The following is a 19,617-nucleotide window of genomic DNA, read 5'->3' as shown; positions in this document are numbered from 1 at the left end:
GTTGAATTGCATTTCAATGAAGAAGAAGCTGATCATGTATACAAGTGCATCCATCACATCTGTTTGTGACATGATACAGACAGATTTAAGGAGCTTAGCAGCAGTCTACATCCCTTCATCTAATTACACTCTTAATTAGCCAACAGACTATGAATGATTCAACAAATTAATTTAAGTGTCCATACAATTAGGTTGAGATACAACAGGACAGGTGATCGTGCGATTCATGAGACAAAGTGAACGTATCCGCTTGGTGATGGCCCATGTTAAGATTCTTTCAATAGTTTCCTTCTTGAAATACTTGTAATAATTCTAAGTGACTGATGTACAAAACAATTCACAAATACACTTGTGCATTGTTAGTGACTGTTCCTAAGAATTAAGAAAGTTTTATGCCTTACAAAATATGAATTTTCTCTGCCTTTAAATCATCAACGCCACCACTTTCAGAGCAGCACACATTTCACTGAAATGTACTGATTAAATCTTATTTTGTATTTTTCCTTTTAATTCTTTGAATATATGTCTGTCAAACGTGCCGCATGCTCATGTTCACTTGCATTTAATCCTAACTGTTTTTTAAAAGTTGGTGCATGTTCAGATGGACATCTTTGTCTGTAGCAACACTGTTTCTGCACTTTGCCCCATAAACTTTGTGTTAAGGAAGTGTGAAAAATTCTGTGTGAAAGGCCCCTAAGAAACACGCCTGGTGGAGGTCTGGTGGACCCTAATTATACAGCTGACTAGTCTGTAAAATCCAACTAAGCTGACAGGCAAAGTGTCCTCTGCAGTCTCCTTGATTTTTCACATTCTGTCTCATTCTGTCTCAGCTCAGCCATGAGCTGTGTCTAGTGATATGTCCGGGGTGGCGTGCCATGCTGCGTGAGAAACACATTTGGGCAAGCCTCTTAGAGACTGCTGGCCACATGTAGGTAGAGTGCTTCTGAATTGGCTCACAAGCGCTAGACTACAACCAAACCAATCCACCATGGCCTTTAATCCTTAGATCCAATTAGACAGTTAACCTTGGGGACACACCAGTGAGATCCCCCTTCCTGTGACGTAATAGATCCTTAGGCCGATTCTTCCAGATCTAAACTTCTTGGATCTTTAACCCATCTATCTATCTATCTATCTATCTATCTATCTATCTATCTATCTGTCTGTCTGTCTGTCTGTCTGTCTGTCTGTCTGTCTGTCTGTCTGTCTGTCTGTCTGTCTGTCTGTCTGTCTGTCTGTCTCCATCCATCCATCCATCCATCAGAGTCGATTCTTTCTTTTGGGAGACAATAACTTTATTTATCGTGCACTTTCGACTTTACAACTTTGCAGACCGTTTGCATCCACTGACAGCTTTATTACACACTGCATGAAAGGGTATATTTTGAAAAACCATAAAAGGGGAACTTTACAGTTTTTCTCAGTCGCTTTGGTGCATTTCTCATAACACTATTTACATTTGCACAACAGTTAATGCAGTTCTCAAAACAATTAGTACAAACTGCAAAACCTAGTTGATAACCTGCAAAAGCGTGTCACTTGCTCAAAATGGATAGCCCATTCCTCAAAAGCAAGTATTTATGTCAATGAAAGTGTCAGTGTCATCAAAATAAAAAGTCCTGACACCATCGTTTATGAACAAGATAGTCAAATGGTTTTGTCGTGTTTTCATTATGACAGTTTACTCTGTAAATGTTTTCCAATGATAAAAGTCAGATCTTGGTGATACTACCTGAAAATGCTCAAGACAGCACTATATACTATTTGCACAGCCATTTGAAAAATACAGTAAAGTTACACATTACTGTATTTATGAGGTAACTGAGTACAAGACACTGAATATGTATGTTTCACATTTTTACTGCATATGCTCTTTGCAATTCTAATTTGTTCACAGCATTGTGCAAAAGAAAAAATACACCATTATTTACAACAAACATAAACTCCCTTTGGGTAGAGCTGTGCACAACTGTACACAATATTGCAGAACATATTGGAACTGAACATACAACATACATGGTACTGTAATCATTCATGCACATCCAGACGTTCCTCTCTGTCTGGTCACATAATTTACAGTAATCTACATCACAGCGAATATCATCTCTTGCTCAATTGCAAATTGTTCAATTTAGGAGACTTTTTCAGGATTTTTTTTTTTTTTAAATGACAAATTTTGACAGCTAGTTCAACATTTTTGTATGTAATGACTCAAGCAATGAAATGATGACTATTAGTTTTATATGGAATGACTATTCAGCATTCACAAGTATAGTTAATTTTGACTGACATGACATAAGCAAATGATAATGTTATAAAACAGCAGAGAGTTGTATGAAAGCAATTGATGCATGTCCAAAAGCATTTGCAATTTGTTGGAAGGAATGAGAAACTGCTACTATGATGTGCACAAATGACTAAATGTTGTGGAGGTTGAACTAACTGTTGTGCAAATGTAAATAGTGATGTGAGAAATGCACCAAAGCGACTGAGAAAAACTGTAAAGGAGAACTCCGGTCAATTTTAACATTGAGCTCATTTTTTTGTAAATTTGGAGTGCTGTCAATAGAGAGAGCAACGACAAAAATCGGTGTTGCCTACACCGTGTTATCCTCTTTTTAAAATTTGCACCCTGTTGACTTCAATGGGGCAAGTTTTAAACCCGCTTTTACCCTCTTAACATCCTTGATGTGTCATTACAAGTGCACAGCTAATGTGATGTTATAAAAATGATGTTATTTCAGCCAGCGCACATACCTGTATTTACATCCTGTTTTCGGTCGAAGTCCATAGTAATCGATTGTCGAGTTCACTCGCGTGATCATAGGTAACTAAACCTATGCGTGTGAACTCGACAATCGATTACTATGGACTTCGACCGAAAACAGGAAGAAAATACAGGTATGTGCGCTGGCTGAAATAACATCATTTTTATTCATATCTTTCACATCTACTGCAGTCAGATTCACCCGTGTTAACTCTGAAGGAATCACTCACATTAGCTGTGCACTTGTAATGACACATCAAGGATGTTAAGAGGCTAAAAGCAGGTTTAAAACTTGCCCCATTGAAGTCAACAGGGTGCAAATTTTAAAAAGAGGATAACATGGTGTAGGCAACACCGATTTTTGTCATTGTTCTCTGTATTGACAGCACTCCAAATTTACAAAAAAATTGACCAGAGTTCTCCTTTAAACAATGTTTAACAGTGAGCTGTGTCTCCATATTTGTTTTGTTTGACAATGTGTGAACTTCATATTGCCTCTGCTAGCACTTCACTTCTAGCATTAGCTTGCGATTCTCTCTATGCATCCTTCATTAGCTACCTCTGGCTGTGGGCTTTTTTTAAATTGCTTGGGTGCTCACATGATTTTGAAAGCCATCGTTCATCATTTGCATCAAGTTCAAGTAACAATAATATGATTACAAAGCCGAGGGGATTTTCAGCTGTTAGCGTCATTCACCTCAGGGCCGCGTCTGGCTCAACAAGACCATGGTGTTGACTGATCGACTCAGTAATTAGAACTGAGATATATGTGATCCCACTACTGCCCCCAAAAAACATGCTCGTTTGTTTTGTTAGAATCATTGTAAAAAGGTCACAGCTTCATTGTGAGTGAAATCTTGTCTTCTAATCTGCAGGGATGCACTATGGCCTAACAGAATCCGGAAATTAAAGGATTACTCATAACTGCCAAACACTGGAGATCTGGTGTGCCAAAGATTTCGTCAGACTGCCCTGGGTGAAAGAGCGGTCAACAAGTCTTACTTCTGCTCTGCTTTGTTGACATGTACATTTATCAACTGGAATGCCTGCGATTGGTGGATTTATAACCGTTCACAGTGGAAATAAACTCTTGAGCTCACAAAAAGAAACAAACACACAGAACAAACAATGCTTTTTCTGGACATTTATTGTGGGTTTCTAAATCCCCTGATTGGTCTCCCTGCATGACCTCCTTTCATGGTGCGCATCCCACTGCTGTGAAGAAGAAAACGATGATGACGAAAAACACAAATTATGCCATCATGTCGCTGCCTTTCTCAGAACACATATACTGGGGAGGGATTTTTCAAGGACTGTATCCACCCTCTCGCTCCCTCTTTCTTCTTCTCCTATTTTTATTGCCCTCGGTTACAGTTAGTAGCGTGCCAGGTTTGGAATATGACTGGGGCACGCAACCCAAACTTGTTTGCATCCCTATCCCTGCAGATGCAGATCCTGGTTGTTTCACACCAGGTGGAGCTTCCCATGGGGCTTCGCATGGGGCTTCACACGGAGCTTCACATGGGCCAAACAGCAATGGCCACGGGAATGGCCATGGGAATGGACATCATGGGCCAGTTAGCAGCCCGCCAAGTAGTCACAGCAGTAGTAGTAGCCGACATGGCATATCCGATGAGGCCAAATCTACCATCCTTCATCTGAGGGAGAGCCTTGTGCGACAGAAGGAGACCATCTTGGATCAGCGAGAGACCATTCGGGAACTGACAGCAAAACTGACTCTCTGTGAGAGCTTTGGGAGAGGACATCATGATGACAGCCATCATGGGCCTTCACATCACAACTCCCAGCATTCCTCACACCCCTTTGACGGCCATCATGCTGACCCACATTTCCCTTTAAACGGGCACCGCAGTGACCATCACAGAGGGAAATCTCCATATCTGGGCAAACATGGAGGCTTCTCCCCAGAACAGACTGGAAAGACCCTGCAGGCCCTGAAGGAGAGGCTGGAAAATCTTCAGGTGGGTGGATTTACAATCTTAAACTGAAATGTAAAGCCTGTAATTTGATTTAAACACATTAGATTGGGTCCGTGAGATTTTTAAAATGTTTTTGATCTTATTTGATCAAAAAAGACTATTGAATTATATTATTACAATTTCAAACAACTGTTTTTGTTTTAAGACATTTAAAAATGTAATTTATTCCTGTGATCATAGCTGAATTTTCAGCATCATTACTCCAGTCTTCATTGTCATATTATCCTTCAGAAATCATTCTAATATTCATTCAGTTGTTCCTCTTAATATTTTTGTCGAAACTATGATTCTTTTTTTTAGGATTCTTTGATTAATAAGGTAATGTACATCCAGCCGGTTGTTATCGAAGAGTAAGCCTTGACATGGAGATCAGGACTTTTTTTAAACTGTCTTGAAATCTTACTTGTTTATCATCTTATTATCCATTACAGTGTGCAAAACAATGAACACAGCAACAATATTACGGTACTTTTAATACTGAAGACCTCCGATTTAATTTTCTATGCTATCAAAAAATACAACCGAGAAGGAAAATGGCAGCAGCTGCCTTTGTATGAACCAGTCCGTGGCGTGAAAAGAGAGACACAAAAGACTCGCAGGCCTTAGATACGGATACCCGGATGAGCTCTATGTTATTCTGTTTTGCTCTTGAAAATGGTTGTTATTGGGGATTAACACACCTCGGAATCAAGCAGTCCAGAGACCCGTGTAATAAATAGATTTAGCATCACATCGCAGCATTTACAATATTTGAAATCTGTCACTTCACTGTCACTTTTGAGCAATTTAATGCATCATTTCCAAATAAAAGTTTTAATTTCCTAAAAATAATAATAATTTTAACGGTAGTGTGCAGTGCATATGTATTTTTATTTTTATTCTTCTAGGAAAGTCATGGAAATTATTACTTTCTAAAATTCCTTGATATTTTTCAACTGCTTGGATTTTTGTTTGCAGGGGTTATCCTGCGTGTCAATACTTCTCAGGATGACATAAGCTCATTTATAGTTCTGTAAAGTATACTTTGGTGGCTTCCTGTGCCAACAACAGATCCTTGAAAAGGCCCAGCCAGGATTTACTTATTAAATTAGCCAGATCCCTACCCTTGTGAGAACACATAAGATGAAAAACAAACTATCTACAGTACAGTAACGCATCACAAGTAGCATGGTTGCAATGCACTTAGAACAGTAAACAAGCCGCCATGTGACACTATTATTGAGTATATAATTCAGTTAAACTAATGATATGCAATTAAACTCTCCCTTTTTAATTGTTCTGTAGTACAGTAATTAATTGCTGACATAGGGTTTGAAGTTGTAGAAATTTCATCCAAGTTTTAACTTAACTCTGTTCTTTAGAACTCAGACACGTTCTTTCTATTTCCCAAAGTGACTTAGATATCACTCCAAGCTTTATCGGAGAGGAAGTGCACACACAGCACGCTGGTGACGGCACTCTACAATGTGATAGTTACTGCCATCAGCAATTAGCCCCATCTGCTTTGATGAGCCAATAAGCGCAGAATGCTGTGGGACTGAGTAAAGCTGGATTTGCGACGACTTATCAAAGGAAAGAAGCTGACAGTGAAGGAGGGGCTGGCTTGTGATGTCATAACACTCATCTGTATATTAATACACTTCCGGTCAAAAGTTTGGGGTCGGTAAGATGCTATAAGAAGTCGCTTATGTCACTAAGGCTGCATTTATTTGATGTAAAAAAAAAAAAGAGTAATATTGTGAAGTATTATTAAATTTTTAAACAACGGTTTTCAATTTGAATGCATTTCCAAATGTAAATTATTTCTGTAATGGCAAAGCTGAATTTTTGAAATACTCCAGTCTTCAGTGTCACATGACCCTTCAGAAATGATTTTAATATGCTAATTTGGTGCTAATGAAACATTTCTTGTGCTGCTTAATCAGTGTTGGGGAAGTTACTTTTAAAAAGTAGTGTTTGCTCGTTACTCGTTACTTTTAAAAAAAGTAATCCGTTACTTTACTTAGTTACCCCATTTGGAAAGTAACTTTTTACGTTACTCGTTACTATTACGTTACTTTTATGTTGCTTGACTTTGGGCAGAACCCAATATCTGTTCCTAAATATGTAGACATAAAGTTATACATTGGAGGACATAACAGGTAATTATTTTTTGCTCTTTATTATAAAAAATAGTATCAATTTCGAAAGAAAAAAAGTCCTTCTCATTGGCGCTGCTGTGTGCGGCAACTTTTATTCTCAGCCGGCTCTGCATCATGGGGTAGAGTGCGACACTCCGCGAATGAGCAGCGCGCCCGCGCCACTTCTCTCCGCTCCGCTCCCCCTATCCACCGAACTTTAAATTTCGGCAACAGCCAATAAAGCGCTCCTGCTCTCTAACACCGGTGCGAATCGCGTCTTGATAGCATAGGACAAAATGATATAGAAGACATAAGCTTAGTTTTCAGACATACGACTCACTCTAAGGGAGTAGGAGAAAAAAAAGAGATTTTGAGAAAAAAATATATATTTTGTTTAAAAGTACACATATTCAAGCTTTCTATATATTTCTCAGGTCTTTGAGAGTATAGCTTATCTGAAAGTATAGCTTATCTGAGTTTCGGTTCATTTACAGTATGGAGACGAGCTCCAGTTCACGCGCTGGTGCCGTCATGATTATTTTGCATGCCATATTTACTTATTAATTAAATTCAGGCAATTAATTGGTTGGTAAAACATTGATTAAAATTAAGATACAATTAATACACAACGAAATTCGTTTTAAAGAAAGTCTTTCTACAAAAACAAACTTAATAAAGTGGTCTAAATCATGTCTGCCCACTCCATTTGTCTCCCGATATATTGCACAAAATTATGATCTTACTCATGCTTTTCACTTTTCATATAATCAACATAGATTAAATTATTTATTTATTTATTTTATTTAAACATAAATATGAAACTAAATAGTTTTCTTTAATTTACTTCTTATTAAATTCAGGCAATTGATTGATAAAACATTGATTAAAAATAAGATACAATTAATACAAAACGAAATTCACTTTAAATACAGGTTTTCTACAAAAACAAACTTAATAAAGTGGTCAAAATCATGTCTCCACACAAAATTGTTATTTAATTTAATTTAAACATAAATATGAAACTAAATCGTTCTCTTCAGATCTCAACCGTTCTCTTCTCTCAAGCGCGCAGCTGAGGCAGTGTCGCTGTCAAATATATCCATGGGAAAAGTAACGTTGCGCCGAATTGAAAAAGGAACTACGTTTCGTTACCAAATTTTTAGTAGTAACGCGTTACACTACTTTTTACCCGAAAAAGTAGTTACGTTACTGTAACGCGTTACTTTGTAACGCGTTACACACAACACTGTGCTTAATACTTTTTTAGACACTGTTATATGATTAATTGATGAATTGAGTTCAGAAGAACAGCATTTATTTGAAATATAAATATTTTGTGTATATACAATTTATAAATATATAAATTTTATGCATCATTGCTAAATAAGATAATTTATGTATTTAAAAAAAAATCTTACTGACCCCAAATTTGTCAATTGTTGTGTATATTGAATGTTAATGATTAAAAGGTTTATTTTCTCTGCAATATACTTGGTCTGTTGTTAAAAACATGGTGTGCTATTTATTTGGTTGAATTTTCATCTATAAATTTAGCTTTTGATTTATGAAATTAAACATTTTAAAATATTTGTAGATTTATATGAAATAATAATAATTATTATTATTATATTATATTTGCATGAGATTGTGAGTCAGTTGCCCGGTTACCCTATTTTCAAGAAACTGTACATTACCGTATTATATATTGTTTTCATTGAATTGTAAACATTGTATTTACAATCTTTCCAAAACTGTATACTGTTGTTTATTGTCTTAATTTTTGTTCTTATAGGCAAGAAATTCATCCAGTTCCTATTCAAGTTCATTGAGAGACCTCCTACAGCGCAAAATCAACACACTGGAAGAACAGCTCCATCATCACTATGACAGTCACTACGGCCACCATGAAAACCATCATGGATATGGTCATCATGAGGATCATCATGACCATGATGACCACCATAATACCCACAACAATAACCACCACGATGACCATCACGATGACCATCACGATGACCACGATGACCATCACGATAACCACCAGGCAAACCATCACGATGACCATCACTCCAGCAACCATCGGAACAACCATTATAATTATCACTATGAACGTCACAGCGACCACCATGATGATCACCATGACAATCATCAAAATGGCCATGATGATCATCATGATAACAACCACCATGATGATCGTCATGATGATGGCCATCATGGTAATGGTCACCATGATGATGGACGCCATGGAAATGATGACCATGTCCATCATCCACAAACCTCTTTCAAGCCAACTGGGCCAAGAGCGCCTGTCCGTGGAGCCCTCAGTAAGCTAGATGCAGTGCTGAGTAACCTTCACCACAAGATTCCAGAACCAGGTGATATGCCCTAATAAGTAGCGTATAGGACAACTCTAGAGAAGTGTTGTTGCAGAATCTTAGATTTTTATTTAACCATTCAAACTTAAGGTCCATTCTTTGATGTTTTGTAATGGTCTTTGTAATTTTGTCCTACCCAAATATATATTGACATTTTTTTGAGGGGAATATATGCATAATATATGTCTGTATACACACTATCGGTCAAAAGTTTGGAATAATTAATATTTTTTAAAATATTTTTAAAAGAAGAATCTTATGCTCACAAAGGCTGCGTTTATTTGATCAAAAACACAGTTAAAACAGAAATATTGTGAAATATTATTACAATTTAAAAGAATTGTACTTAAGATATTTGAAATTTAATTTATTCCTTTGATGGCAAAGCAGAATTTTCAGCATCATTACTGGCTTCAATGTCACATGATCCTTCAGAAATTATCATATTTTGATTTGGTGCTCAATTATCAATAATGATTCTTTATATTATAATTTTTATGGAATTTGTTACTGGTTTGCTCATGACATCATGAAGTGAAGCCACCGTGCCTTTGTGTAAAGTTGGGAATTTACCCTGCTTATTAAAAGTTATGTTCATCTTTATTATAGTAGTGAATATCAGATCAGCTGATGGATGAGACACCTCAACATTTGTATTTGAAATGTCAATGTGTTTTCATAACAGCATGTATTTCAAAGCAGTAAAGATAATGACTTAAATGTTGAAGTGCCCCTATTATGCTATTTTAAAGTTTCCTAAAGTTGTTCTGGAAATCCTACGGCAGGTTTACATGCAAAGGTCAAAAAACTGTTTAATTTCCTCATAATATACATTTGCACATCACCACATTTTCAATGATTCTCAAACGACTCGTCAAATGAATCAATCTCTCTAAATCCCTCCTTTCCGCGAGCTACTCTGCTCTGATTGGCCAGACAGCTCAGTATGTTGTGATTGGTTTACTGCGTACAGCGCACACGTCGAAAACAAAAACGCCCATTGCCATAACAACGTCATCTCTGCTTGTCCTGAGGTTTCCTACACCGTAAGCTAAACACAGTAATGAACAATGACGTTGATTTTACCATATCAATCCAAGCGCGGGTCCGATGATGAAACATTGGAAGAACTAGTTATTCAACCCGAACCTCCATCGCAAGGACGACTCGAGCAGGACGTTTCTCAGTGATACACTAGTCAGTTTGAGGTACATTATGAGATGTTGCAACTGTAATTCCTCACCATCAGCATGAACAAGTGCATGTCCATCAACAAACCGATTATTTTACTTGCACTAATTTATTTACAGAGTATTTTTCTAATATATTGCGGTGAACATGTGGAAACTGTATCAATAACAGTGCATGTATGCAATGTATACATTAGCCGAGCTCTAGCGTGAATGACTGATGTAACATAAACGTTGGTAAAACAGATCTTGCTCCATGCTTAATCTTTCCTCAAAGTAGTAAGAACAACAGACAATCTGCATTAATAGACTCAGTTTTAGGTAACGGTGGCCCACAACTGATTAGCAGAAGAATTTCAGTAAGACAGTAATAACGTGAGTTAACCAGTTAGCTGGAGACCTACACAATATAAAAGTGAAAGAGCTCATCTTTCAAGAGCAAGCGGTTTGCAAATCCTGCATTGAACTCCGAGATTTGAGAAGTCGTCGTCAGTAAAATAAAGGGAACACAGCAAAAGTTTAGGATTATACTGCTGTGATATCATGGTAAAGATGAATTTTAACCACTGATTCTACACATGCTCGTCCTTGGGCAGTGAAAAAAAACTGGCTTTACCTTTACATTATAGAGCACAGCGTCTTCTCGACATGATGCTATCCAGTATCCACAGGAATCAACTGCCGGTTTGAGGGGGTTCAAGTTTTCCCTGGTCTCTGCGCGCGCAATAAATGGGCAGGCAATATGCTAATGTTTCATCTTGACGTCACAACGAATACTCTTGTCTGTGAAAACTCCCAGAGCTCTTTTATTTCTCGGGAGAGCTTGCTCGATCCCCTACTATAGGCTCGAGATGATGGCTTTTTGGCTTGGTTAGTTGGAGACTCTTAATATTCTGCAATATTATTGACTTAAATGCACTGACACTGTTGGATGAGAACTGAACTGCATTTCAGCTGATTAATGACTGTTTACTGTTGTCATTTTAGAGCTGCTTTACAGCTTAATTGCATTCTGTTTGCGTCATTGAAACACTATTTTCCAGTTTATCACTGTAAAGCTGCAATAAAACATTCTTAATTGTATATGTAAAGCACTATATAAATAAAGTTGAGTTGATTACTGGAGGGGCAACAGATGAAAAAGTAGGACACTCATTTTCACACTCATTAGTGATACAGTCCACATACTCTGTCTCCTTCCTTGCAGACCTTTAGGGAAGCGGTTGATATACTTAAATCTCCAAATGATAATGTACTGCAGGGGGCAACAGATGAAAGAGTAGGACGCCAATGGCGATGAAGTTCATTTTCTGCTCTGTCAACACTGCCCACATCGCTTCCCTCCATCTGGGAAGAGTGTTTACACCGCCTCCAAATGAATTGTCAGCAGGATGCCTATAATGAACAGCATTTACCTAGAGGACTGAACAGACATTGTCTATATCTGTTTCTTGTCCCCAGTTGGAGAGGGCGATAAAATACAGGTCTCAGTTTTTAATATGGCACTGACCTGTCTGTAAATCTGCCACTTGACTCTTTCATGGGAAAGTGCCTTCTCAAAACACAAACTCCAGCTCTCGTGCTGGATGGTGGGATGGACTGGGTGTCGCATAAGGAAATGATAACTCATGATTGCTCAACTTAGCCACTCATGTGCCTCCTCATATGAGGAGACCTAGTGCAGGACCTCAAGGCTTTGAGTCCACAGACCTTCTTCAGGTATGCCACCTCAATCCCTGACTCCTAGTTTCTACAAGAAACTAGTCCCTGGCAGTGGGTCAGAGAAAGGCTACGGGGGTGATGGACCCTGGTCACGGCGAGGGATGAATCTCTGGAATGCCGCAGAAAGAACTTTTTGCCTCTCTAATCCTCTCGACTACCCAATCAACAGCAGTACAAAAGAGGCCAGAGGGTGACATTGGGTCATCAAGGAGAAATGTTTTCTTCTCCTCCATCCCTGTTTAGTTCAGACACAGATGCTGCTCTGTGGCAACATTAGCAGTTGGAGATTGGCCAATTACATGTTCCGTCTGCTTCGTGGCATGGAGGTTCCAGGACTGCCTCAGGTGCCAATCCCTCAACATGATCCAGGTCCTTGAGAAGGTCATCCTGGTACACCTGCAACACTGCCATTGTGTGCAGGGCTGCACTGGCCTGACCCTCCGCCGCATAGGCCTTGCCCTCCAGCCGCAAGGTGGTCTGACACGGCTTGGATGACAAGACCGAAGCCTTAAGTGAAGATGCCGCACCAGAAGAGAGGTAGCTAGCAAGCACCTCTTCTACCTGGGGCATCTTCACATATCCTTGGTCACATAACCCCTGCACATTCAAATAATTTGATGGTTTATCCCACAATCTCGACAACTCCTTATGGATATCGGAAAGAAATGGAAGGCTTATGAGAGCATCGATGGCCCATGAGTAATAGTTAGTCTGCCCTGAACGACCTCCTGCTTTTCCAACATCCAGTCTAGACTGAGTCTAGCCGTGGTACAGGTCATCACTTCCAGCAACTCCTCATACGAGGGGCCACGAGAGGAGGCGGTAGATATAATGTCCGGCTTTAACTCCCTCCACATCTAACTCCTCAGATCTAGCCAATAACATGCTTTCAAATTAATCAGAAGAGGCCACAGAGCGGGCTTCCTGATCCAGACTGAGAGCCTTGGAGCTAGCGTTTGAAATCCAAGAAAGAGATGCACACATCTCAGATGCCTACGATAGCTCCACCTGTGACCTCCACGATCTGAGTCACCAAACCGTGAGGCACAGTTGACTGGCTCCCTTCCCTCGTAAAGAGAGCCAGATGGGAGTGGAGCTTCTTCACTGTGAAGCAATCACAGTGAACACAGCCAGCTCCTTCAAGAGCAGACAGTGTGTGCTCCACTCCTAAACAAATTAAACATATATTGTGTGATTGTCACCCATAATGAAATGGGGACACAGCGATGCACACTTTCTAAATGCATGTTTGCTTGTCATCCTAATAATCGTTGAGACAGATAATAAATAAGACTTGCTACACACAGAGCTTTTCTTGAAGACAAAGAAGCCGATGAAGTCTAACGCAGTCGCCCTTTTATAGTCATGTCAGCACGCTGAGTGATGTCACTCAGCCAATAGAATTGTCATCTTTTTTACGCGTGCTTTAAGGCCCTTTCACACTGGACGCGATTTTGACGCACGAATAATTCGCGCGATGGGTTTATTTTTTGATCAGCTGTTTGTGTAATGAGTGCTTTCACACCGAACGCGAATGTGCTGCGGCGAAAAAACGACCTTTATTTTTTTCGCTTCAATGTCAATTTTTTTTTACTTTTGCGGCGACAGAATAGGCTTCAGCCAATCACACACTACAAGGACAACGATTTGAAAGACAATGTGTGGCGTAGCATTGCCAACCAACTCGGTTATCTTGACTGTGAGTATGTTGTGTGATAGTTTTAGTCGTTGTATAGTCCTGTGCTGTGTAGGCTAGCAGGCCAAACTACATTTTGGATAGAAAGCTAACACTATTATCGTCAAAGATATAGAGACAGAGACCGTGTTTACTTTGAACACGTAACAAAATGTAGTGAGACTATTTAGGGCTGCTTTTAGTATACTATTCTTTGTGTGATATCTACAGTTTCTAGTCGAATGATTTTTAACTTACTTACTTCGTGTGTTACATGTAATGTGTAGTTACATTACAAAACGCATTGTGTTTAGTTGAAGACGCAAAAAAACTGCGCATCCGGTGTGAAAGGGCCTTTAGACACCGGCACACACTGAAGGCGTTCTCATAGTGTCAGCAACTGATGCAGCATTGAGTACCCCCCATAGGGAACTTAAGTAGGTCTAATTTTTTATATGGTCTTATTTTTCATGTTCTGAACAGGTTAAATAGTCTTCTAGGAGATCTGTCTTCAACTGTCTTTTGAAGATTTCAGTTGAGCTTTTATATGTTATGCTGCAGAGAAATGAGATCCTGTTTTTTAATTTCTTTATTTTCACCAACAGGTCCAAATAAGAAACCCAAAAATCCTGACGCTTTTCAGATTGGCTTCCCGATGCGCACCAACTACATGTATGGGCGAATCAAACGCACGCTTCTGAATGAGATCTTCGCCCTCACAGTCTGCCTTTGGTTGAAAGGGGGCTCAGGTCCTGGGATCGGAACCCCGTTCTCCTACTCTGTCCCTGGCCAGGCCAATGAGCTTGTCCTGATTGAGTGGGGCAACAATCCCATGGAGCTGCTGGTGAATGACAAGGTAAAGAAAAATCACCTAATTATAAAACAGGGCTTGTGTAATGAAAGATTAATGTCCTGGTTTTGCAAAACACAGGCAATCTGAAAAAAAAAAAAAACTAAACCCAAACAAACAAAAACCATTATAATTTAGAAGTGTATTTAAATAGATACAGTAAAAATCAAATATGTCATAACATTGGACAAAATAGCTAATAAAATGCATTGTATTAAAATGCTAGACAACACAGTTTGGAAAAGGGATCACCAGACTTACACGGCCGATGACCTTGTCCTGCCATTGCAACGGTCTGCAAAGCTCTCTCTTCCTCTTGGCTGTCCAGCCATTGCATCATCCTGCCTAATTAATTAATGGCTTATCCTTGGTTGACGTGTGAATTTTACTGTTCTACTGTTTTTTTAAAAACCGAAACAAGACAGGCCTCTTGACTGTTTACATGCTGTCAACTAAACTGTTTACAACTAATGCTAGCAGCTAATAAGAAATAATGATGAGGTTTGTCAGAGTGCAGACTATTCCACAAGGGAACTTTGTTAAGGTATACAAGCAAAATATAAACATTTAATGGCAAATTAATGTTCTGTTGCAAACAGATTGCAACTGATGATTGCAGTTGGTTGCAAATATCCAACTGGGTCTATTTCTCTCTTTCTTTCTTTTTTGTTCTAAAATATCCTGTTACTGTTTTCTGGAGAAACTTTTGAAATAAATCACAGTCAGTGAGTGAGCTGTCTGGATGATCCAGATTGGATCACAAACTAACGCCGACCATTATGCTTGTCATTTATATGCGAGCTGTCCATATATATATTTTTTTATTTATTTTTTAAATTCATTTATAGAACTCTGACAAGCATTGCTAGTTCTGATTCTAAACAACTGACAGACAACATGGGACATACAGTACCGTGCAAACGTTTGGGGTCAGTATGTTTTTTTTGTTTTGTTTTTTAAGAAATGAATACTTTTATTCAGCAAGAATGCATTAAATTAACCAAAATGACAGTAAAACGATTTATACTGTTACAAAAGATTTCTATTTAAAATAAACATTTCTTTTTTAACGTTTTATTCATCAAAGAATCCTGAAAATGTATTACTTTTTCCACAAAAATATACATATTTATCGGCACAACTGTTTTCAACATTAATAATAATAAGAAATGTTTCTTAAGCACTAAATCAACATATTAAAATGATTTGTGAAGGATCATGTGTCATTGAATTCTGGAGTAATGGCTGCTGAAAATTCAGCTTTACCATCACAAGAATAAAATGGCATTTAAAAAATATTAAAATAGACAAATTGTATTTTAAATTGTAATAATATTACTGTCTTTACTGTATTGATCAAATAAATGCAGCCTTGGTAAGCATAAAAAACGTATTTTAAAAACATCGTCCTACCCCAAACTTTTAAACGGTAATAATGAGTATGCTGAAATATTGCAAGAGAAAATGTTTATCAGCTCAGTATCTGTTAATCTCCATCATCAGACAAGGATACATCATTAAAACTGAACTTAATATATATAAAAAAAAATGAACATGCGAGAGTGTGTAAGAGAATTCCATCTACTATACTAACAAAACAATTGCTGTATTGTTTAAAGATGTACTCTGTTTTTGCCCTCTCACAGGCAGTCACTCTTCCTATTTCTCTGACGGACAGTAAGTGGCACCACCTCTGTGTAACATGGTCCACACGTGATGGCATGTGGGAGGCTTATCAGGACGGTGTGAAAAGGGGCTCTGGAGAGAATCTGTCCCCCTGGCATCCGATTAAACCAGGAGGAGTCTTTATCCTGGGACAGGAACAGGTACATCTCACAGAATCAAACATAAGTGAATCAAAACAAACTCGCACTAACTAACACCCGACTCCTTTGTACCCAGGACACTCTGGGCGGCCGTTTCGACGCCACACAGTCTTTTGTGGGCGAGATGTCGGATCTGCAGCTGTGGTCGCGTATGCTCACCTCTACCGAGATCTACGACCAAGCATCCTGCTCCAGCCACCTCACCGGCGACGTCATCACCTGGAGCGAGTCCATGGTGGAACTCCACGGAGGTGTCACAAAGTATCCGTTCGACCCTTGTCATTAAGGATCTAACCAAAAAGATCGCCTCTACTTAACTTGCAGCTGGAAAGGTGGACAGGTTTGAATCTGGACTCGTACTGCAGCTGCTCAATTAACTAAGCACTTTATTAGTTTAAGTGTCTAAAAATTACACTCAGGATGTCAACAGACTGGTTGAACTTTTTGGTTCACTTCCAGACACTGAAAGCACTTCAGTATCACTACTTTAGTATAAACGTGCAGAAACACTTCACATGTACTATTAAAAAAAAAGGCGAGATCATGTGGACTATTTTTATATCTGTACAATGTCAAGTGAATTACACATTTGCAAACTTCTTTCCTTTTCTTTGGTTGGTTAGACCCATTTGTATTCGCTCTAGCAGCATGGGGGCAGCAGTGAGTTTTAAAGGCCTACATTTCATTTATGCTACATTTTTATAAGCCAGGACTTCAGTGTAGCTTATAACCTGAGGTGCTCTTTTAGTCTTGAAAATCAAGAATAAATTCTGCTCATGTAATTTTTTTTTAATGCATGTAATGTAAATTTGTATTATTGAAAGACGAAAAATGTGCAGGTTAGATTAGATGTTTGAAGAGTTGGAAAAGATGGTATTTTTTCATACGTATAATGACAAGTGATGTCTGTGGGCAGGTGGGCTGCTGGTATGGGTTTACATACAGTACGCACATGCCAGAAAACTAGGAGCTGAAAGAAAACAGTGAGGTGTCCATGGCAACATAGCTTAAAGGGGATTAAAGAGCTGAAGAGCAGTCTCATTTAGACTCTGTCTCTCTTTTCTCTCTATCTCTCTCTTGCTATTCGATTTCATAATATTTAATGCACTTTTTGTGTTTAAACATGCACATCTGTAGCCTATCTGAAGAAATCTATATAAAGAGTACATCAAGTTGGTTGCACCTTTCTTTTTGTTATTCTGTGAATTGTTTTTTTTTTTATTGGATAAAGGCATGTGCTGTAGCCATTTGTGAAAAGTGACATTGAGCAGATCTGTTTCATTATTGATTAATGAACTTAAGTACAATATGGTTTTAAGCATTAGGTTACACTTATATATACATTGTTTTGTGTCATATGGGGCAGTGAAAAAATTTATTTTAATATGCAGTGTTTCCTGCCTACTGTGAAATTTCATTGGTCCAAAAACCGAACGGTGTCTCATTAGGAAATGTGTTAGTCTGGATGTATGAACCCTTCTCAGAATTCATACCTCCAGTTGTTTATTAAAATGCTTCTTCTTATTGTGAATTTAACCTACAATCTGGAGGCATTTATAGATTATGCATTTTCACTATTTAAAAACCCATTTATTGTTTCAAACTTTTTTAACTAGATGGCCAAATGTACATCCCAGAGATAGCCTGAATTTTTATATAACCCACCCCCCACCCTTCCTACCAAAGGAGACTTTACAGATTTACCAGTTAGATAATCGTCTAACCTGACTGGTCAGTTTTATGTATGCATTTGCTTAACTTCGCCTTTGGTGTATATCTGTATCCAAATACACTAATTAGTTTTTTCTTTGTTTTGTTTTTTTTCCTTTCATCTTTCTAATATAATTGGTGTATATAGCAGTTATATGTATATATCATATTTTTACTCATTATTAACAATATGTTTGGGCATGTCTTTAATGCCTGTAAGCCAAAATGTACAAGCTTAACTTGAGACAAGCATGTATTCAATTATTTGTAAATAAAGTAATGGTTTTGAACTAATCAAAGTGTTTATTATTATTATTTTTAAAAGATGTCTTTGACATGGAATTTCAAAAACATGATTCCACTGATTCTATTTCAAATTTCAAGATTTCATCTGTTTACGCAAGTATGATAAATATAAAACAATCTAACATTTTTAATAATTAATAAATAATTATAATAATACTAGTTAATAGCTGATCTAATAATCAATTTTTTTGATATCTTAAATGGCAATTGTTTTTAAATCGTTTTGTTTTTTGTTTGTTTTCATCAGCAATTAAAGAAAAAGTGCAGTAAACTTTGGTTAATGAGATTTTAAAGCTACACTGTGTAACTTTTTAAGTTGATTTATAGGAAAAAAAAAAACCTTGTTCTATCAAAAGTATATGTGCTCATTCATGTGTAATTACTTCCACCAACAAAGTATTCTCGTAAGAGTAAAATCTGCCATTTAGAATACATACGAGCGAGTCGCTCGAATGGCGGCAGCCATGTTGCGCCTCCATCTTGAAAATACAAATTCAAAAAATTCAAGCTTCGCCTTTCGCGTTTTACACTCAGTGACACTGTGACGAATGCAAGGGGGAGATTACTCGCGACTGACGGCAGATTTGAAAGATTGCTGAAGATGGAGGATCACGCCTATTTTCGAGGACATGTAGAGTCGAGAGAGAATTAAAACGGCAACGTGACAGACAAATCAGCAAGACCAAGGTCAATATTGGAGTAACTTTTCCCAGATGGAAAGAGCTCATGAGGAGCAAAGATTTCAAAACGTACGCCGAAGTTGCCTGCTTTCTTCTCGACAGGTAATTCAGCCTATTTGTGTGAATTCGAAGTTTTATAGTTGCTTGTCTAACCATAGCATGATTGTGCATTACGCCAGAACGACCTCTAGTATAACTTGCGTTACTTTTCCTCGCGTCAATGGTGAAAAAGTATTGTTTACCTTGTAACATAAATCTTTGCTGCGACGGATCACAGGTGATGAGTAGTTTTAAAGGTGCAATTTTTTAAGCTATATAAAAAAGGATACTGTAAATTTTAGTTATTTTTAATTTTCTAAAGTAACCTCATCACTTGAAGGGACACTCATGGACGAA

At 38.0% G+C, this 19,617-nt stretch overlaps 1 protein-coding gene across 1 annotated transcript; it reads left to right on the top strand.

Annotated features, from left to right (window-relative positions):
- The first annotated feature begins 3,642 nt into the window (after positions 1-3,642).
- Positions 3,643-18,527, top strand: LOC308697336 (uncharacterized protein). The gene is made up of 5 exons (XM_081376520.1): positions 3,643-4,749; positions 8,680-9,262; positions 14,455-14,705; positions 16,346-16,525; positions 16,602-18,527. Exons 1-5 carry the CDS (start codon positions 3,952-3,954, stop codon positions 16,809-16,811), a joined length of 2,022 nt encoding a protein of 673 aa, XP_081232646.1. The 5' UTR covers positions 3,643-3,951; the 3' UTR covers positions 16,812-18,527.
- The last annotated feature ends 1,090 nt before the right edge of the window (positions 18,528-19,617 follow it).

Source organism: Scardinius erythrophthalmus (genome assembly GCF_964197995.2).
Source record: "Scardinius erythrophthalmus genome assembly, chromosome: 10".
Taxonomy (NCBI): Eukaryota; Metazoa; Chordata; class Actinopteri; order Cypriniformes; family Leuciscidae; genus Scardinius; species Scardinius erythrophthalmus.
This window is presented reverse-complemented; position numbering and strand designations above follow the sequence as displayed.